A 22,572-nucleotide genomic window follows, 5' to 3' on the forward strand; every position below is an offset into this window, starting at 1 on the left:
TCAGAGTGTATGTTTGCTGGTGATGGTAGGATATTGTGTCTTGGAATACAATAATGAGTGTTGTCTTAGTAATGATCATCCTGAGGAGTCCTTGTTTACTTTAAGGAAATGAGTTGCTCTAGAGAACGTGCCGATATGTAGTTTGTCGTCTGCTATGCTATGTTGCCTGTCTTGGTGTGTTCACTCACGGTCAAGTTTATTCATGGGGTGGTCATTAAGTTGGGTTATGAGGAAGGCTCTTATGTTTCTGTTGCCAATTCTCTCATTTCATTATATTCACGTGTGGAGATATTGAGGCTGCAGAGACAGGTTTCGGGATATGCAACATAGTATTGTTTCATGGAATGCAATCATTAATGGGTTTACTTCAAATGGAAAGATCAAAGAAGCATTTGATCTTCTGAATGAAATGCAGTTGATGGGGTCTGTTCACCGATGTACTACTGTTTTACTATAATGTCGCTTTGTGCTGAATTTATGCTTTTGAGAGAAGGAAGAAGTGTACAGGATATGCAATGCGTAGACTAATGGGATATGATGTAATTGTGATGAACAGCCTTATTAACTTTTACTCAAAATGCAGCTGTGTACGAAGGCCGAGCTCTGTTCAGTACCATTTCCTAAGATTTGGTATCATGGAACACATGATCTCTGGGTATTCCAAAATGGAGATTCGAAAAAGGCTCAGAGCCGTTTAAGGAAATGCTCTATTTCTCTTCACAGTTCAGCACGTCAATTCTATTTGCTATTCTTCCTTCTGCAATTCCCTTGAATCCCTGGAGTTTGGTAGATCAATTCATTGTTGGCAGTTAAAGGTGGGGTTTTCAAACAAAAATAATGCAGTTATCCCCTCATGACATGTACATTAATGTGGAGACTTGATGGCCGCTTTGCTTTGCTGCAAAGAATTTCACTTGTAGAGATACTGTTTGTTGATACTGTAATTGTTGCCTGCATAGAAATCGCCATTTCGGAGTAGCTTTGAAACTTTCAACACGATGAGGCAGCAAGGAAATGTCAGCCATGATTCAGTTCCCTTGTCATGTCATCTTTAGCTTGCGGAATGCTTGAGCTGGCCTCCCAAGGGAATCTCTTCATGGTCTTGCTCTTAAGTCTTTGATGGGATCAATACCCGCGACTGAATGTATAATCACAATGTATAGCAGATGCGAGGATATTAGAGTGCAGACTCGTGTTCAGTTTGAGTTCCAATCGAATCTATGTTCTTGGAATTGCATGATCTCTGCTTTTTCTCAGAATAAGGCTGAAATAAGAGCGCTGAATTGTTTCGCTCTCTTGAGTTCAAACCCGATGAGATCACAATTGTTACTTCTCTCGGCTTGCACTCAACTTGGAGTTCTAAGAATGGAAGGGAAATTCATGGACGTGTATCTCGCATGTGTTTTCAAGAGAACTCTTTTATCTGCAGCTCTTCTGGATATTACAGCAATTGTGGAAGATTGGACATTGTGCAAAGTCTTTGAAAATCAAGGGAAAAATCAAATGCAGCATGGAATTCTATGATTTCTGCATATGGTTACCATAGTAAAGGTAGAAAAGCAATTGAAGTGTTTCGTGAAATGTGCACCTCGGAAGAAACCAACCAAAAGCACATTCATCGCCTATTATCAGCTTGCAGTCACACAGGCCGGGTGAATGAAGTTCTATGGTATACAACAATATGCAGGAATATGATAGAACCTGTAACTGAGCATCATGTATACATGGTTGAAATGCTGGGTCGATCAGGAAAAATCCATGAAGCCTACGAGTTCATAAGAATATGCCAAACCAACCTAAATCTGGTGTTTGGGAGCCATGCTATGTGCTTGCAACTATCATGGAGACGTAGAATGGGGAAAAAGGTTGCAAAAATTCTCTTGATTGGACCTAAAAATGTAGGATACTACATTTCGTTGGCAAATATGTGTGTTGCTTCAGGCAACTATGGAAAGATGCAGTGGAGATAAGGAAATAATTCAGGTCAAAAAATTAAGAAAAACAACAGGTTACAGTCTCATTATGCTGGTTAACAAGTTAGTGATATACAGCAAACTCGTAATTTTTTGTTTGTTTTACAATCCACAATTGATTTTTCTTTTTCTCAATACATAAATCAATAAACTAAAACCAGCCAATATATAATGAAATTCCAAGATAGTATATACTATTTTCTTAATTACGAAATAAATATGATGGTGATTTGTCAAATATTAACTAAAAAAAGTAAACAAAGACGGCATGGCCCAAACCCAGTCTCGAACACGTCGTTCCTCTGGTTTCAAGAAACATTCAACTCACTCGGCCAATGCCATAAACAAAACGGGTGAAACAGAAACCACAAACACAAATGTACAAAGGGCAGCATCAATGAATGGGCCGAAAACCATCCAAGGAAAACTGACTTGATCTCACCAGGCAAAGGACCTTCTCAACTGCAATGTATCATCATCCTGATCCCACTTCAGCAGAGATCCAAATGAAGCTGACATTGATGTCTTTAAACTTTTCCACCACTACAACAGTGATCTCACAGTGCCTCTCATCAAGTACAACCAAGGAGCAGCAAACCAAGTACAAGACCTGTTGATACTATTTTAATCATCTCGTAATAATATACCCAGCAGATTTTTGATCCCTGTCCTTGGTGGAATCCAATTGTTGATCTTGGTCTGAAATTTGTTGGATCCCGCCTAAATGTGATATCCAGATGCTACACAATGCAATTAAACAAAACAGTGATACTTGCATCTTCCGCATGTGTAGAGAGAAGAGAGGTATAGAGATTCAATTATTATTCTCATATTTCAGTACACAATTCCAAGACCATTCTGGAGAAGTTCAAACCATTACTAATACAATTAAGTTAAATGGTGATAATCCTCAATATTTCAAACTATATTTTTGCTTAATATACCATAGGCAAAATATAAAGGCAAAGGAAATAGTTAGAGAAACTCACAGATAAGAAAAGATTCATTCCAGTTAACAATGACTGAGGAGAATTGCAATACAGTCCCTGATGGCCTTCCTCATAAACATAACTCTATCTGCCGATATGTGCCATTATAAATCATGCTCAACCACAAATGCAGTTTTCTTTGCATGCAGGATAAACCTCTTAATACTTTTGAAGCACAATACCCTGCTCAGAATCCAGATATGCACTAGGTTCATCAATCAGATAAATGTCTGCAGGCTGCACAAAAAGCAAACAATACATTAGACCACAGAATGTTAAAAAGCACACATTTGTCAGTCAACATAAGTATTACTAGACCGTTCAGTATTATTTCTATATAAATGCTACCCTTGACTTGTTTTCCTTACAGAAGCTTCTAATCAAATTTAACATTAATCCCTGTTGAAATTTTCTATATAAACGTGTGAAGTACTGAAGATTGGAAACTAGTAACAAACAATGAAACTTCAAATACAATTCAAACACCTAGAGGAAATGTAGAACATCCCTACAAAATCATTGAGCCATGTGTACATAACCTAGCAAGTCACACTAACCTTAAAAACAACAAGACAATAAAAGATGTAGTACGAGAAGATAGACTCAGACCATAGTCACAATTTCCCACGAACTTTCTGGAGCAGAAAAAAGTCAAATTAAGAATGCTTTGCCCATTAATGACAAATATCGAATAAGCACAACATCCCTTCACCCTACTGCTTCCCATATATCCTGCTCGTATAGAAAGAACACAACACCTACCTTATGTGTTTGTCAGAGGAACAAACTTTCAACACCACTACACCAGACATTCACCTTCCTCAATCCCCCTATTTAAATAAGTTAAAAAATTACCTTTCCAAGGCACAGGCATAATGCAACCCTTTGCAATTCTCCCCAGAGAGATTACAACTTCTTGATCCATCAATTGTTCAATAAGTAGAGGCTTCATCACATCTGACACAAACTGAGGGTGATGTTATGAATCACGTATTTTTGAATGCAGCAGATGTCTGACTGTATTCTGAAATTTGGACTGATCTTCTGAGGTTTGTAAGAGACATTGAACTCTGGTATCTCCACGTCAGAACCTTCTATGTATCAGTTTCAATAACCCGCCTACATATTTAGCCAAAAAGTAGATTACTCAATTTGTTCAAGAGGCTATGACTCATAACAATTTACAGTCATCCAATACAAAAATAAAAATAAAGGAAATGTAACAGTACCAGCATACGAATAAAGGTTGTCTTTCCTGTCCATTCTCACCCAACATTACAATAACTGAGAATCGTAAATTCACCCTCGACCACACGAAGCTTAAAATTTCCCTGAGTTTTAGACATTGTGGGGTATTTGTATCGGGCATATGTCTCAATTTCCTCAGCGCTTTCCTGCGGAGTCTCAGCAACCTAGAAAAACAAACAAGTAAATGACAGAACATCTAATCTGAGGAGCAGTACAGCTACAAAATAACTGTGATACCTTGAAGGTTAAAGATTCATCACGAAAACGTAGATTTTCGGTAGGACAATCCGCCAGAAAATATTATTCCTTCTCTGACAGAGAAGGGAAGGGTTACAACTCCGTATGCACCAGGTTTCCCATATAAAACACAAATGAAATCTGATAGGTAATCCAGACACAAATCATGCTCTACGACAATAACATAGCTGAAACAAAGTGCAATCAATAATCAATCTCCATAAATCTCTCAGACACTAAAACTTCCGAAATGAAACATAAGAGATTGAGAAAAAAACCTATTAGTCTGAGCAAGACAACACTTGGGCAGCTTTAAGCCTCTGTTTACATCAGATAACGAAGGTTCATCAACATATAGATCTCTGCATTTTGTACGGCAACAACAGCAATGGCGAATCTCTGTAGCTCTCCACCTGACAAATCCCCAACTTACATATCTATGACTTGATTAGCTGAAGATCTGCACAGAGTTCCTCCTTCATATCTCTCTCATCTTTTTGGTCGCACCTGCCCTACATTGCCTTGAACAGCTTTTGGAATGTGATCAACTATTGAGGCTTTATAATAGCCTATAAAACAAAAAACTTCTTTGTGAGATACAAAACAATAAACACGTAACTATATATCCAAAGTTACCAAATAGTGGCAAACAACAAAACTCATACACAACTTCCTAATTCAGCTTGAACAAAAACAAAAACAGTAGGTAACTAAAACACATGATCTGGATGTTTTTATCTTGTGGGTATATACCATTATATCTTATTCTCAGGTCTGGGCAAATCGGGTTATTCAACACAGGGAGAAACACTACCAACCTTGACTATGGAAAAAGGCACACAACTTATACAAGGAATCGTATGGATATGGATACCTAATCAATTTGCCTGTAGCATAGTACTCAAATAAATCCTTGGTATCAGACACACTACTCCACATAATAACCACTTAATCAATTAAAAGTCATAACCACCTAAAACGTAGGAAAAAGAAAAGGTACCTTCAAATTATCTTCCAAATTCAGTAAAATAATCTGCAACTCAGATCCCCGAAAATAGGTCAAAATCTCCTGCCAATCTGGAGATTCGCCAAAAAAAAAAAGAAAAATCTACAATGTCAATAACATGCATCCACAATAAAAAATTATGAATAAGATGATTTAGTGTATTACGTTAAAACGACCCAAATTTGGTTTCAGTTTTCCAGCCAAAATCTTGAGGGCAGTTGATTTCCCAATACCATTGGTTCCAACCAAACCAAGCACTTGCCCGGGCCTTGGAACTGGTAACCTGCAACAATACCCAACTATCTCAAAATAAACAAAAGGAAATCTGGCTCTCTCCGGAAGATCAGTAAAAAACTAACCTGTGTAATTTAAAAGTGTTGGGGCCATACGATGAGTTGTATCCTATCCAAATCCTTCGGCAGGTTGATGATCTGGATTGCTTCAAATGGACATTTCTGCATCACATATGAAAAACCCTCAGCTCACGAACCCAAGGAAATACAAAGGAAAACACAAAATCGATATACAAACCTTAACACAGATACCACATCCAATGCACAACTCCTCAGATAAAGGCAATCTTAGAGGCAGAAGTAACCTCAATACCAACTTCCCTGCAGATTTACAACGAGAAAGGTAAGAGAAAGAATATGCATACATATTAGCAGCATTGTAAGACAACAATATGCACAAAATTGCCATCAATTCTACCATGAATGATTACAAAAATATTTAACACAACCAAAAACCATTAAAAAAATTAAAATGAAATGAAAGTTCCCACTCAGCAACCAGGAAAAAACAACTTTCTCAATCAGAGATCATCAATAATGAATTGGCTGATCATGTACGCAAATTACAAGCAGAAGCCAGCAATTAAACCCACATGCGTCTCAATTAAGTGTATCATGAGCAACGCATGGATGATTATCAATGAGCAATCAAATTATAAAGTTTAATGACAAATCTCTAAAATCCAGATAAGTAGAATGAAAAAAGGAAAGGGACGATAGAAAGAGCCGGTTTTAACAACGGGGCAGCTCTTTTTGCATTCCTGACGCAACTTTTGGGCTTGCATCTGTCAGAGCTGACTATAGCTATACGCGTCAACCGGTCCGACATCTCGTCGCTTCAGATAAACTTTCTTCTTCTTCTTTTTCTTCTTTTCTTTTCAATCAAACCAACCTCTGATAAATTAAAAAAAAAAAAAAAAAAAGAATCGGCAGAATTTGAAGACTAAAAGAAAAAAAAAAAATTCAGATTGGATTACAGATTACCTTTGTAATGGACGAGCGAGACGTGTGCCGGGAACGCTCTCTCTTTCTCTGTGAGTGTGTGGATGGTAGAATCACGCTAACTTTGTTTTAGGGTTTTGTTTTGGAGTTAAATCGGATCCGAGTCGGTTTGGTTTTCCGCTGGATCTACATATGGGCCAAATACTTGGCCTCTAAGCCTAAAACACACGCAGTCTGCCTCAACTTCAATTTCTTTATACAAATATTTCTATTACTTTTATTAAATTTTTTAATAGGTTCAATATTTTCTATGATATACATTGAAAGGAAATTTCCAATATATATATACTAAATAATCTTCTTATTTTATGATTGCAGTGTAATATTAGAGTGAGCATGAGGCATGAGAGACCAACTTTTGTTCTCTGAAAATTCTTCTGGCATTCTAATCAACACCTAACATTCATCTTCTTAAATTGAATGTAATAACAGAGTTAACGACATGTTACCACCCAAAAAAATGGTCTCACCCTCAAACTTTTAAGACACCCTTTAATAACCAAATATTAGGTTATCCTCTAATTTGGGTGGGAAACAAAAGGTGATTTACTAAAAAAACCCCTTCTCTTCTTTATTCTCTTCTCAGCCTTTTCCATTGCCGGCAATTGCCGCCAGTGTTGGGCAATGTCGATAACCAGAAAATCAACAAACAAACAATCCTCAATTGTATTTCAACCCAACAAACACAAAAATGGTGTGAATCAAACCCAATTAATCCAATTAAAACTCCAAAAACCCTAAGGTGGGGAAGCTTCAATCACTGGCGATTGGTGAGCAAACAGGATCGGGAATATTGGGGCTTTTGAAGAGGAAGATGCAAGGAGTTGATTGGTGGTAGCAGGGACGATTTTTGACATCGAAAACAACCAAAAATTGGCTTGGAAGTTGAAAGGACGTGCGATTCATAGCCGACAATTGGCAAGAAAGGGATGGTGATGGAGGTAAGGGTTTGCAGAGTGGGTTGTGGGGAGTGTGATGGTGGTGTTTGGGTTAATTTCTGGCAAAGATTGGGTGAATTTCTGGCAAAAAAATCGATCGGAAATCCGACTTGAAGAGTCAGTTGTGCAAATGGAGGTGGTTGTGGGAAATGGTGAGTGATGATGGCAAATGGAGACTTGGGCTTTGTAGAGGAGGTTATGGGGATTCTTTGGGTCGTGTCGAAAGTGATTTTGAATGCCAAGATTGGCCAGAAAATGGCAAAAACCCACCGAATCTAACGTTGCTAACGTGCACCATTCTTCTTCTCCGATAGCCATTGTTTGGTGACCATTTTGCCCTCATTAATTATGGGCTTTTGACTATTTTACCCTTCTTGACAACAAAAATTACTAATAAAATTATGTTTTGGGTATGATCAACTTGGGGTTCTAAGACATGGAAGGGAAATTCATGGACGTGTATCTCGCATGTGTTTCAAGAGAACTCTTTTATATCTGCAGCTCTTCTGGATATGTACAGCAATTGTGGAAGATTGGACATTGCTTGCAAATCTTTGAAAATCAAGGGAAAAATCAAATGCAGCATGGAATTCTATGATTTCTGCATATGGTTACCATAGTAAAGGTAGAAAAGCAATTGAAGTGTTTCGTGAAATGTGCAACTCCGGAAAGAACCAACCAAAAGCACATTCATCAGCTATTATCAGCTGCAGTACACGGCCTGGTGAATGAAGGCTATGGTATTACAACAATATGCAGGAATATGAAGTAGAACCTGTAACGAGCATCATGTATACATGGTTGAAATGCTGGGGCGATCAGGAAAATCCTGAAGCCTACGAGTTCATAAAGAATATGCCAAACCAACCTAAATCTGGTGTTTGGGGAGCCATGCTATGCTTGCAACTATCATGGAGACGTAGAGATGGGGAAAAAGGTTGCAAATCTCTTCGAGTTGGAGCCTAAAAATGTAGGATACTACATTTCGTTGGCAAAATGTGTGTTGCTTCAGGATATGGAAAGATGCAGTGGAGATAAGGGAAATAATTCAGGTCAAAAAATTAAGAAAAACAACAGGTTACAGTCTCATTGATGCTGGTTAAACAAGTTGTCGTATTAGCAAAATCTGTAATTTTTTGTTGTTTTACAATCCACAATTGATTTTCTTTTTCTCAATACATAAATCAATGAAACTAAAACAGCCAATATATAATGAAATTCCAAGATAGTAGTATACTATTTTCTAATTACGAAATATTAATTATGATGGTGATTTGTCAAATATTAACTATAAAAAAAGTATACAAAAAAGACGATGTGCCTCAATAACTCCAGTCTGAATCACTGTCGTTCCTCTGGTTTTTCAAAAAAAATTCAGACTCACTCGGCCAATGCCATAAACAAAACTGGTGAAACAGAAACCACAATCACAAATGTACTAAAGGGCAGCATCAATGAATGGGCCTGAAAACTCATCCAAGGAAAAAACTGAACTTGATCTTTCACAGGCAAAGGACCTTCAACGCAATGTATCACATCCTGATCCCACTTCAGCAGAGATCCAATATGAAGCTGACATTGATGCTTTTTAACTTTTCCACCACTGACAACAGTTGATCTCACAGTGCCTCATATCAAAGTACAATCAAGTAAGGCAGACAACCAAGTACAAGAACCTGTTGATACTATTTAATCATAGGTAATAATATGACCCAGCAGTTTTTGACCCTCTTGGTGGAATCCAATTTGTGATTCTTGGTCTGAAATTTGTTGGATCCGCCTAAATGTGATATCCAGATGCTACACAAAGTGCAATAAAAAAAACAGTGAGTACTTGCATCTCCGCATGTGTGAGAGAAGAGAGAGTATAGAGATTCAATTATTATTCTCAGTATTTCAGTACACAATTCCAAGACCATTCTGGAGAAGTTCTAACCATTACCATACAATTAAGATTAAATGGTGATAATCCTCAATATTTCAAACTATATTTTTTGTTTAATAACCCTAGGCAAAATATAAAGGCAAAGGAAAATAGTTTGAGAAACACAGATAAGAAAAGATTCATTCCAGTTAACAATGACTGAGGAGAATTTGCAATACAGTTCCATGATGGCCTTCCTCATAAACAATAACTTATCTGCCAGATATGTGGCCATATAAAATCATGCTCAACCACAAATGCAGTTTTCTTGCATGCAGGTAAACTCTTAATACTTTTGAAGCAACAATACGCTGCTCAGAATCCAGTATGCACTAGGTTCATCAATCAGATAATGTCTGCAGGCTGCACAAAAAGCAAACAATACATTAGACCACAGATATGTTAAAAATAAGCACACATTTGTCAGTCAACATAAAGTATTAATAGACCCTTCAGTATTATTTCTATATAAGAATGCTACCCTTGACTTGTTTTCCTTACAGAAGCTTCTAATCAAATTTAAACATTAATCCGTTGAAATTTTCTATATAACGTAGTGAAGTTACTGAAGATGGAAATAGTAACAAACAATGAAACTTCAAATACAATTTCAAACACCTAGAGGCGAATGTAGAAACATCCCTACAAAATCATTGAGCCATGTGTACATAATCCTAGCAAGTCACACAACCTTAAAAACAAACAAGACAATAAAAGATGTAGTACGAGAAGATAGACTCAGACATAGTCACAATTTCCCACTGAACTTTCTGGAGCAGAAAAAAGTCAAATAGAATAGAAGCTTTGCCCATTAATGACAAATATCGAATAAGCACAACATCCCTCACCCTACTGCTTCCCCATATATCCTATGCGTATAGAAAGAACACAACAGCCTACCTTATGTGTTTGTCAGAGGGAAACAAACTTTTCAACACCACTCAACCAGACATTCTACCTTCCTAATCCCCTATTTAAATAAGTTAAAAAAAATTACCTTTCCAAGGCACAGGCATAATGCAACCCTTTGCAATTCTCCACCAGAGAGATTTACAACTTCTTGATCCATCAATTGTTCAATAAGTAGAGGCTTCATCACATCTGACACAAACTGAGGGTGAGTGTATAATCACGTATTTTTGAATGCAGCAGATGTTGACTGTATTCTGAAATTTCGGATGATCTTCTGAGGTTTGTAAGAGACATTGAACTCTGGTCTCCACGTCAGAACCTTCTGTTATCAGGTTTCAATAACCGCCTACATATTAGCAAAAAGTAGATTCTCAATTGTTCAAGAGGCTAGACTCATAACAATTACAGTCATCCAATACAAGAAATAAAAATAAAGGAAATGTAACATACCAGCATACGAAAAAGGTTGTCTTTCTGTTCATTCTCACCCAACATTACAATAATTGAGAATCAGTAAATTCACCCTGACCACACGAAGCTTAAAATTTCCCTGAGTTTTAGACATTGTGGGGTATTTGTATCGGGCATATGTCTCAATTTCCTCAGCGCTTTCCTGCGGAGTCTCAGCAACCTAGAAAAAGCAAACAAGTAAATGACAGAACATCTAAATCTGAGGAGCAGTACAGCTACAAAAATAACTGTGATACCTTGAAGGTTAAAGATTCATCACGAAAACGTAGATTTTCGGTAGGGACAAATCCAGCCAAGAAAATATTTTCTCTCTGACAGAGAAGGGAAGGGTTACAACTCCGTATGCACCAGGTTTCCCATATAAGCAACAAATGAAATCTGATAGGTAATCCAGGACACAAGATCATGCTCTACGACAATAACATAGCTGAAACAACAGGCAAATACAATAATCAACTCACATAAATTCTCAGACACTAAAAACTTCCGAAGAATGAAACAATAAGAGATGTGAGAAAAAAACCTATTAGGTGAGCAAGGATCGAACAAATTGGGCAGCTTTAAGCCTCTGTTTAACATCAAGATAACTAGAAGGTTCATCAAACATATAGATCTCTGCATTTTGTACGGCAACAACAGCAATGGCGAATCTCTGTAGCTCTCCACCTGACCAACCCCAACATTACGATCTATGACTTGATTTAGCTGAAGATCTGCACAGAGTTCCTCCTCATATCTCTCTCATCTTTTTGGTAGCACCTGCCCTACATTGCCTTGAACAGCTTTTGGAATGTGATCAACATATTGAGGCTTATAATAGCCTATAAACAAAAAACGTATCTTTTGTGAGATGATACAAAAGCAATAAACACGTAACTATAATATCCAAAGTTACCAAATAGTGGCAAACAACAAAACTCATACACAACTTCCTAATTCAGCTTGAACAAAAACAAAAAAGTAGGTAAACTAAACCACAATGATCTGGATGTTTTTTATCGTGGGTATATAAGCATTTATCTTTATTCTCAGGTTGGGCAAATCTGGGTTATTCAACCAAGGGAGAAAAAACAATACCACCTGACTATGGAAAAAGGCACACAACTTATACAAGGAATTCGGAGGATATGGATACCTAATCAATTGGACTGTAGCATAGTAACTCAAATAAATCCTTGGTATCAAGACACATACTCCACATAATATAACCACTTAATCAATTAAAAAAGTCATAACCACCTAAAACGTAGGAAAAAGAAAAGGTACCTCAAATTATCTTCCAAATTCGAGTAAAATAATTCTGCAACCAGATCCCCGAAAATGGTCAAAATCTCCTGCCCATCTGGAGGATTCTGCCAAAAAAAAAAAAGAAAAAATCTACATGTCATAACATGCATCCACAATAAAAAAATTATGAATAAGATGATTTAGTGTATTACGTTAAAACGAACCCAAATTTGGTTTCAGTTTTCCAGCCAAAATCTTGAGGGCAGTTGATTTCCCAATACCATTGGTTCCAACCAAACCAAGCACTTGCCCGGCCTTGGAACTGGTAACCTGCAACAATAACCCAACTATCTCAATAAACAAAAGGAAATCTGGCTCTCTCCCGAAAGACAGTAAAAACTAACCGTGTAATAAAAGTGTTGGGGCCATACGATGAGTTGTATCTCTATCCAAATCCTTCGGCCGGTTGATGATCTGGATTGCTTCAAATGGACATTTCTGCATCACATATGAAAAACCCCAGCTCCACGAACTCCAGGAATACAAAGGAAAACACAAAATGCATATACAAACCTTAACACAGATACCACATCCAATGCACAACTCCTCAGAGATAAAGGCAATCTTAGAGGCAGAAGTAACCTCAATACACAATTCCCTGCAGATTACAACGAGAAAGGGTAAGAGAAAGAAAATGCATACATATTAGCAGCATGTAAGACAAACTATGCACAAAATTGCCATTAAATATCTACCATGAATGATTACAAAATAATTTAACACAACAAAAAACCGATTAAAAAAATTTAAAATGAAATGAAAGTTCCCACTCAGCAAGCCAGGAAAAAACAACTTTCTCAATCAGAGATCATTCAATGAATGAATTAGCTGATATGTACGCAAATTACAAGCAGAAGCAGTCAAGTTAAACCACATGCGTCTCAATTAAGTGTAATCATGAGGCAACGCATGGTGATTCAATGATGCAATCAAAATTATAAAGTTTAATGAGCAAATCTCTAAAATCCCGATAAGTAGAATAGAAAAAGGAAAGGGACGATAGAAAGAGACCGGTTTAACAACGGGGCAGTCTTTTTGCATTCCTGACGACACTTTTTGGGCTTGCATCTGTCAGAGCTGACTATAGCTATACGCGTCAACCGGTTCGACATCTCGTCGCTTCAGATAAACTTTCTCTTTTCTTTTTCTTCTGTTTTTCAATCAAACCAACTCTGATCAAATTAAAAAAAAAAAAAAAAAAAAAGGAATCGCAGAATTTGAAGACTAAAAAGAAAAAAAAAAAAATTCAGATTGGAATTACAGATACCTTTGTAATGGAAGAGAGATTTTTTTATTGTGGTTCCTACTTTTATTCACATTTATACATTTGGAAGCTTTCCTTTTAGAACCTTGAAGCGAACTCTTGGTTACAACTACAACCCAGAATTTCTTGAACTTAAGAAGCTATTTCACATTTCCAGTGTCCACGGTGACTTGAAGAGTTGAGGCATCATTCTATAAGCATAAAGTAACATGTGATATTTCACCCAGCTTGGCTTTAATCTTTGACGTTCACGTGCTACTCTTTAAGGGATAATGAATTCGCATTCTGACACAACCTAAGTAGAGAGTAATGTTTACCCATTTTCACTTTTATGTATCGAAAAACACGCACAAACTTGGTCATCGTTCACATCCATGCATTTCTACACAGCTAATTATTACATTGCTTAGACAGTCTTTATCACTGTCTTTACCATCCTTATATCGTACCAGAACCCGCGAGATTATTAACTCCTTTTCTTACAATGTTCATAGCAAACACAAAAATCCCATTTCACCCATCTATTCATATCCTCGTATCTCCAAAACTCACAATTTATACGCACTTCAGTCATCTCATATTTCCACTTTTTATCAAGCGTTTGATAAAATGTCGCAAAGAAATCAACATTATCAAGACATCAACTTTCACTTTGTTCTTCATCTTCTCAAACCTTCCAATGCAACACCTTATATCTTAACTGTCATAACTGTCCATTGCTTAGCTCTCAAGTTAGGTTTTCTTCCCCACTTGCCGATATCCACCTCTCTGCTTACAGCTTACTCTAGAGCTGGTGATTTTTGCTCTTCGTGGGTTTCGTTTAATGAAACTTGTTACAGGGATGTGATCATTTGGAATGCTATGATCTCTGCCTGTACTGAGAATCGTTGTTTTAATATGGCATTGGATTTATTTGTGGAGATGATTAAAGAGGGACCTGGGTTTGATTCCACAACTCTTTTGATTGTGGTTTCGACACTATCCCACATGAAATCCTTGAAACAAGGAAAGATTTTTCATAGTTTAAGCATAAAGAGTGGGATGCTTTCAGATTCTAGTCTCTGCAATGCACTTGTGGACATGTACGCAAAATGTGGTGACCTGAATTCTTCAGAGTGTATGTTTGCTGGGATGGATTGTAGAGATATTGTGTCTTGGAATACAATAATGAGTGGTTGTCTTAGTAATGATCATCCTGAGGAGTCCTTGTTCTACTTTAAGGAAATGAGTTGCTCTAGAGAACGTGCCGATTATGTGAGTTTGTCGTCTGCTATTGCAGTATGTGCCTGTCTTGGTGTGTTCACTCACGGTCAAGTTATTCATGGGTGGGTCATTAAGTTGGGTTATGAGGAAGGCTCTTATGTTTCTGTTGCCAATTCTCTCATTTCATTATATTCACAGTGTGGAGATATTGAGGCTGCAGAGACAGTGTTTCGGGATATGCAACATAAGGATATTGTTTCATGGAATGCAATCATTAATGGGTTTACTTCAAATGGAAAGATCAAAGAAGCATTTGATCTTCTGAATGAAATGCAGTTGATGGGGTCTGTTCAACCTGATGTAGCTACTGTAGTTACTATAATGTCGCTTTGTGCTGAATTTATGCTTTTGAGAGAAGGAAGAAGTGTACATGGATATGCAATGCGTAGACTAATGGGATATGATGTAATTGTGATGAACAGCCTTATTAACTTTTACTCAAAATGCAGCTGTGTAGCGAAGGCCGAGCTGCTGTTCAGTACCATTTCCGTAAAAGATTTGGTATCATGGAACACAATGATCTCTGGGTATATCCAAAATGGAGATTCGAAAAAGGCTCAGAGCCTGTTTAAGGAAATGCTCTATTTCTCTTCACAGTTCAGCACGTCAACTCTATTTGCTATTCTTCCTTCTTGCAATTCCCTTGAATCCCTGGAGTTTGGTAGATCAATTCATTGTTGGCAGTTAAAGGTGGGGTTTTCAAACAATAATAATGCAGTTAATCCCCTCATGGACATGTACATTAATTGTGGAGACTTGATGGCCGCTTTTGCTTTGCTGCAAAGAATTTCACTTGTAGGAGATACTGTTTGTTGGAATACTGTAATTGTTGCCTGCATGAGAAATCGCCATTTTCGAGTAGCCTTTGAAACTTTCAACACGATGAGGCAGCAAGGAAATATCAGCCATGATTCAGTTACCCTTGTCAATGTCATATTAGCTTGCGGAATGCTTGAGCTGGCCTCCCAAGGGAAATCTCTTCATGGTCTTGCTCTTAAGTCTTTGATGGGATCAGATACCCGCGTACTGAATGTATTAATCACAATGTATAGCAGATGCAGGGATATTGAGAGTGCTAGACTGGTGTTCAGTTTGAGTTCCAATCGTAATCTATGTTCTTGGAATTGCATGATCTCTGCTTTTTCTCAGAATAAGGCTGAAATAAGAGCGCTTGAATTGTTTCGCTCTCTTGAGTTCAAACCCGATGAGATCACAATTGTTAGCATTCTCTCGGCTTGCACTCAACTTGGAGTTCTAAGACATGGAAGGGAAATTCATGGACGTGTATCTCGCATGTGTTTTCAAGAGAACTCTTTTATATCTGCAGCTCTTCTGGATATGTACAGCAATTGTGGAAGATTGGACATTGCTTGCAAAGTCTTTGAAAATTCAAGGGAAAAATCAAATGCAGCATGGAATTCTATGATTTCTGCATATGGTTACCATAGTAAAGGTAGAAAAGCAATTGAAGTGTTTCGTGAAATGTGCAACTCTGGAATGAAACCAACCAAAAGCACATTCATCAGCCTATTATCAGCTTGCAGTCACACAGGCCTGGTGAATGAAGGTCTATGGTATTACAACAATATGCAGGAATATGAAGTAGAACCTGTAACTGAGCATCATGTATACATGGTTGAAATGCTGGGTCGATCAGGAAAAATCCATGAAGCATACGAGTTCATAAAGAATATGCCAAACCAACCTAAATCTGGTGTTTGGGGAGCCATGCTAAGTGCTTGCAACTATCATGGAGACGTAGAGATGGGGAAAAAGGTAGCAAAAATTCTCTTTGATTTGGAGCCTAAAAATGTAGGATACTACATTTCGTTGGCGAATATGTGTGTTGCTTCAGGACTATGGAAAGATGCAGTGGAGATAAGGGAAATAATTCAGGTCAAAAAATTAAGAAAAACAACAGGTTACAGTCTCATTGATGCTGGTTAAACAAGTTAGTCGGATATACTAGCAAACTCTGTAATTTTTTGTTTGTTTTACAATCCACAATTGATTTTTCTTTTTCTCAATACATAAATATCAAATGATTAACTTAAAAACCAGCCAATATATAATGAAATTCCAAGTCAGTAGTATACTATTTTCTTAATTACGAAAATATTAATTATGATGGTGATTTGTCAAATATTAACTATAAAAAAAGTAATACAAAAAAGACGGCATGTGCCTCAATAACTCCAGTCTCGAATCACTGTCGTTCCTCTGGTTTTTCAAGAAACATTCAGACTCACTCGGCCAATGCCATAAACAAAACTGGTGAAACAGAAACCACAAATCACAAATGTACTAAAGGGCAGCATCAATGAATGGGCCTGAAAACTCATCCAAGGNAAAACCAGCCAATATATAATGAAATTCCAAGTCAGTAGTATACTATTTTCTTAATTACGAAAATATTAATTATGATGGTGATTTGTCAAATATTAACTATAAAAAAAGTATTACAAAAAAGACAGCATGTGCCTCAATAACTCCAGTCTTGAATCACTGTCGTTCCTCTGGTTTTTCAAGAAACATTCAGACTCACTCGGCCAATGCCATAAACAAAACTGGTGAAACAGAAACCACAAATCACAAATGTACTAAAGGGCAGCATCAATGAATGGGCCTGAAAACTCATCCAAGGAAAAACTGAACTTGATCTTTCACCAGGCAAAGGACCTTCTCAACTGCAATGTATCACCATCCTGATCCCACTTCAGCAGAGATCCAATATGAAGCTGACATTGATGCTTTTAACTTTTCCACCACTGCAAGTGAATTCATAACAACAGTTGATCTCATACTGCCTCATTCATCAAAGTACAATCAAGTAAGGCAGACAACCAAGTACAAGAACCTGTTGATACTATTTTAATCATCCAGGTAATAATATGACCCAGCAGATTTTTGATCCCTATCCTTGGTGGAATCCAATTTGTTGATTCTTGGTCTGAAATTTGTTGGATCCCGCCTAAATGTGATATCCAGATGCTACACAAAGTGCAATTAAACAAAACAGTGAGTACTTGCATCTTCCGCATGTGTAGAGAGAAGAGAGAGTACAGAGATTCAATTATTATTCTCAGCTATTTCAGTACCACAATTCCAAGACCATTCTGGAGAAGTTCTAACCATTACAATACAATTAAGATTAAATGGTGATAATCCTCAATATTTCAAACTATATTCTTTTGCTTAATATAACCATAGGCAAAATATAAAGGCAAAGGAAAATAGTTAGAGAAACTCACAGATAAGAAAAGATTCATTCCAGTTAACAATGACTGAGGAGAATTTGCAATACAGTCCACTGATGGCCTTCCCTCATAAACAATAACTCTATCTGCCAGATATGTGGCCATTATAAAATCATGCTCAACCACAAATGCAGTTTTCTTTGCATGCAGGATAAACCTCTTAATAACTTTTGAAGCAACAATACGCTGCTCAGAATCCAGATATGCACTAGGTTCATCAATCAGATAAATGTCTGCAGGCTGCACGAAAAGCAAACAATACATTAGACCACACAGATATGTGAAAAGCAAACAATACATTAGACCACACAGATATGTTAAAAATAAGCATACATTTGTCAGTCAACATAAAGTATTACTAGACCCTTCAGTATTATTTCTATATAAGAATGCTACCCTTGACTTGTTTTCCTTACAGAAGCTTCTAATCAAATTTAAACATTAATCCCTGTTGAAATTTTCTATATAAACGTAGTGAAGTTACTGAAGATTGGAAACTAGTAACAAACAATGAAACTTCAAATAACAATTTTCAAACACCTAGAGGCTCAGGAATGTAGAAACATCCCTACAAAATCATTGAGCCATGTGTACATAATCCTAGCAAGTCACACTAACCTTAAAAACAAACAAGACAATAAAAGATATAGTACGAGAAGATAGACTCAGACCATAGTCACAATTTCCCACAGAACTTTCTGGAGCAGAAAAAAGTCAAATTAAGAATGCTTTGCACAATAAAAAAAAATATCGAATAAGCACAACATCCCGTCACCCTACTGCTTCCCCATATATCCTATGCTCGTATAGAAAGAACACAACAGACTGCCTTGTGTGTTTGTCAGAGGAAACAAACTTTTCAACACCACTCAACCAGACACTTCTACCTTCCTCAATCCCCCTATTTAAATAAGTTAAAATATTTACCTTTCCAAGGCACAGGCATAATGCAACCCTTTGCAATTCTCCACCAGAGAGATTCACAACTTCTTGATCCATCAATTGTTCAATAAGTAGAGGCTTCATCACATCTGACACAAACTGAGGGTGAGTGTATGAATCACGTATTTTTGAATGCAGCAGATGTCTGACTGTATTCTGAAATTTTGGACTGATCTTCTGAGGTTTGTAAGAGACATTGAACTCTGGTATCTCCACGTCAGAACCTTCTATGTTATCAGGTTTCAATAACCCAGCCTACATATTTAGTCAAAAAGTAGATTACTCAATTTGTTCAAGAGGCTATGACTCATAACAATTTACAGTCATCCAATACAAGAAATAAAAATAAAGGAAATGTAACAGTACCAGCATACGAATAAAGGTTGTCTTTCCTGTTCCATTCTCACCCAACATTACAATAATCTGAGAATCAGTAAATTCACCCTCGACCACACGAAGCTTAAAATTTCCCTGAGTTTTAGACATTGTGGGGTATTTGTATCGGGCATATGTCTCAATTTCCTCAGCGCTTTCCTGCGGAGTCTCAGCAACCTAGAAAAAGCAAACAAGTAAATGACAGAACATCTAAATCTGAGAAGCAGTACAGCTACAAAAATAACTGTGATACCTTGAAGGTTAAAGATTCATCACGAAAACGTAGATTTTCGGTAGGGACAAATCCAGCCAAGAAAATATTTATTCCTTCTCTGACAGAGAAGGGAAGGGTTACAACTCCATATGCACCAGGTTTCCCATATAAGCAACAAATGAAATCTGATAGGTAATCCAGGACACTAAGATCATGCTCTACGACAATAACATAGCTGAAACAAAGTGCAAATACAATAATCAATCTCACATAAATCTCTCAGACACTAAAAACTTCCGAAGAATGAAACAATAAGAGATGTGAGAAAAAAACCTATTAGGTCTGAGCAAGGATCGAACAACTTGGGCAGCTTTAAGCCTCTGTTTAACATCAAGATAACTAGAAGGTTCATCAAACATATAGATCTCTGCATTTTGTACGGCAACAACAGCAATGGCGAATCTCTGTAGCTCTCCACCTGACAAATCCCCAACATTACGATCTATGACTTGATTTAGCTGAAGATCTGCACAGAGTTCCTCCTTCATATCTCTCTCATCTTTTTGGTCAAGCACCTGCCCTACATTGCCTTGAACAGCTTTTGGAATGTGATCAACATATTGAGGCTTTATAATAGCCTATAAAACAAAAAACGTATCTTTTGTGAGATGATACAAAAGCAATAAACACGTAACTATAATATCCAAAGTTACCAAATAGTGGCAAACAACAAAACTCATACACAACTTCCTAATTCAGCTTGAACAAAAACAAAAATAAGTAGGTAAACTAAACCACAATGATCTGGATGTTTTTTATCTTGTGGGTATTATAAGCATTTTATCTTTATTCTCAGGTTTGTCAAATCTGGGTTATTCAACCACAGGGAGAAAACACAATACCACCTTGACTATGGAAAAAGGCACACAACTTATACAAGGAATTCGTATGGATATGGATACCTAATCAATTTGACTGTAGCATAGTAACTCAAATAAATCCTTGGTATCAAGACACACTACTCCACATAATATAACCACTTAATCAATTAAAAAAGTCATAACCACCTAAAACGTAGGAAAAAGAAAAGGTACCTTCAAATTATCTTCCAAAATTCGAGTAAAATAATTCTGCAACTCAGATCCCCGAAAATAGGTCAAAATCTCCTGCCAATCTGGAGGATTCTGCCAAAAAAAGAAAAAATCTACAATGTCAATAACATGCATCGACCATAAAAAATTTATGAATAAGATGATTTAGTGTATTACGTTAAAACGACCCAAATTTGGTTTCAGTTTTCCAGCCAAAATCTTGAGGGCAGTTGATTTCCCAATACCATTGGTTCCAACCAAACCAAGCACTTGCCCAGGCCTTGGAACTGGTAACCTGCAACAATAACCCAACTATCTCAAAATAAACAAAAGGAAATCTGGCTCTGTCCGGGAAAGAACAGTCAAAACCTAACCTGTGTAATTTAAAAGTGTTGGGGCCATAACGATGAGTTGTATCTCTATCCAAATCCTTCGGCAGGTTGATGATCTGGATTGCTTCAAATGGACATTTCTGCATCAGCATATGAAATAACCCATCAGCTCCATGAACACCAAGGGAAATACAAAGGAAAACACGAAATGCAATATACAAACCTTAACACAGATACCACATCCAATGCACAACTCCTCAGAGATAAAGGCAATCTTAGAGGCAGAAGTAACCTCAATACACAAATTCCCTGCAGATTTACAACGAGAAAGGGTAAGAGAAAGAAATATGCATACATATTAGCAGCATTGTAAGACAACAATATGCACAAAATTGCCATCAAATATCTACCATGAATGATTACAAAATAATTTAACACAACCAAAAAACCGATTAAAAAAAATTTAAAATGAAATGAAAGTTCCCACTCAGCAAGCCAGGAAAAAACAACTTTCTCAATCAGAGATCATTCAATGAATGAATTAGCTGATCATGTACACAAATTACAAGCAGAAGCCAGTCAAATTAAACCCACATGCGTCTCAATTAAGTGTAATCATGAGGCAACGCATGGATGATTATCAATGATGCAATCAAAATTATAAAGTTTAATGAGCAAATCTCTAAAATCCAGATAAGTAGAATAGAAAAAGGAAAGGGATCGATAGAAAGAGACCGGTTTTAACAACGGGGCAGCTCTTTTTGCATTCCTGACGACACTTTTTGGGCTTGCATCTGTCAGAGCTGACTATAGCTATACGCGTCAACCGGTCCGACATCTCGTCGCTTCAGATAAACTTTCTTCTTCTTCTTTTTCTTCTGTTTCAATCAAACCAACCTCTGATCAAATTAAAAAAAAAAAAAAAAAAAAAGAATCGGCAGAATTTGAAGACTAAAAAGAAAAAAAAAAATTCAGATTGGAATTACAGATTACCTTTGTAATGGAAGAGAGAGGACGTGTGCCGGGAACGCTCTCTCTTTCTCTGTGAGTGTGTGGATGGTAGAATCACGCTAACTTTGTTTTAGGGTTTTGTTTTGGAGTTAAATCGGATCCGAGTCGGTTTGATTTTCCGCTGGATCTACATATGGGCCAAATACTTGGCCTCCAAGCCTACAACAGACACACTCAGCCTCAACTTCAATTTCTCTTTATAAATATTTCTATTACTTTTATTAAATTTTTTAATAGGTTCAATATTTTCTATGATATACATTGAAAGGAAATTCAGAAATATATATTATCCTAAATAATCTTTTTATTTTACGATTGCATTGTAATAGTAGAGTGAGCATGCAGATACCAATTTTTGTTCTCTGAAAATTCTTCTGCCATTCTAATCATCACCTAACATTCATCTTCTTAAATTGAATGTAATAATAGAGTTAACGACATGTTACCACCCAAAAGATGGCCATTGACATTTTCTCACCCTCAAACTTTTGAAACACCCTTTTATTATCAAAATATTAGGTTATTCTTCGATTTGGGTGGGAA

General features: G+C 36.9%; 2 protein-coding genes and 2 pseudogenes across 3 annotated transcripts; 1 reads left to right on the forward strand and 3 right to left on the reverse strand.

The window, feature by feature from the left end:
* Positions 1-2,601: 2,601 nt before the first annotated feature.
* LOC116130371 lies at positions 2,602-13,566 on the reverse strand (annotated as a pseudogene).
* LOC116130422 (ABC transporter E family member 2) lies at positions 9,181-22,166 on the reverse strand. Of its 2 annotated transcripts, XR_004128044.1 has the most exons (13): positions 22,012-22,166; positions 21,754-21,896; positions 21,242-21,327; positions 21,061-21,158; positions 20,864-20,981; positions 20,690-20,779; positions 19,929-20,233; positions 19,635-19,830; positions 19,373-19,558; positions 18,992-19,261; positions 18,059-18,304; positions 17,615-17,798; positions 9,181-9,314 (listed from the first exon to the last, which is right to left on the reverse strand). XR_004128044.1 is itself a non-coding variant. In XM_031416176.1 (12 exons), the coding sequence occupies exons 2-12, from the start codon at positions 21,854-21,856 to the stop codon at positions 17,679-17,681; spliced, it is 1,818 nt and encodes a 605-aa protein (XP_031272036.1). In that variant the 5' UTR covers positions 21,857-21,896; positions 22,012-22,166; the 3' UTR covers positions 17,594-17,678. The 2 variants fall into 2 exon arrangements, 1 of the variants encoding a protein (XP_031272036.1); XM_031416176.1 differs by lacking the exon at positions 9,181-9,314 and having other exon boundaries at positions 17,594-17,798.
* Positions 9,313-13,392, reverse strand: LOC116130372 (annotated as a pseudogene).
* On the forward strand, positions 13,840-16,862 carry LOC116130421 (pentatricopeptide repeat-containing protein At4g19220, mitochondrial). The gene has a single exon (XM_031416175.1). The coding sequence runs from the start codon at positions 13,854-13,856 to the stop codon at positions 16,752-16,754; it is 2,901 nt and encodes a 966-aa protein (XP_031272035.1). The 5' UTR covers positions 13,840-13,853; the 3' UTR covers positions 16,755-16,862.
* Positions 22,167-22,572: the final 406 nt, after the last annotated feature.

Source organism: Pistacia vera, unplaced genomic scaffold (genome assembly GCF_008641045.1).
Source record: "Pistacia vera cultivar Batoury unplaced genomic scaffold, PisVer_v2 Contig22, whole genome shotgun sequence".
Classification (NCBI taxonomy): domain Eukaryota; kingdom Viridiplantae; phylum Streptophyta; class Magnoliopsida; order Sapindales; family Anacardiaceae; genus Pistacia; species Pistacia vera.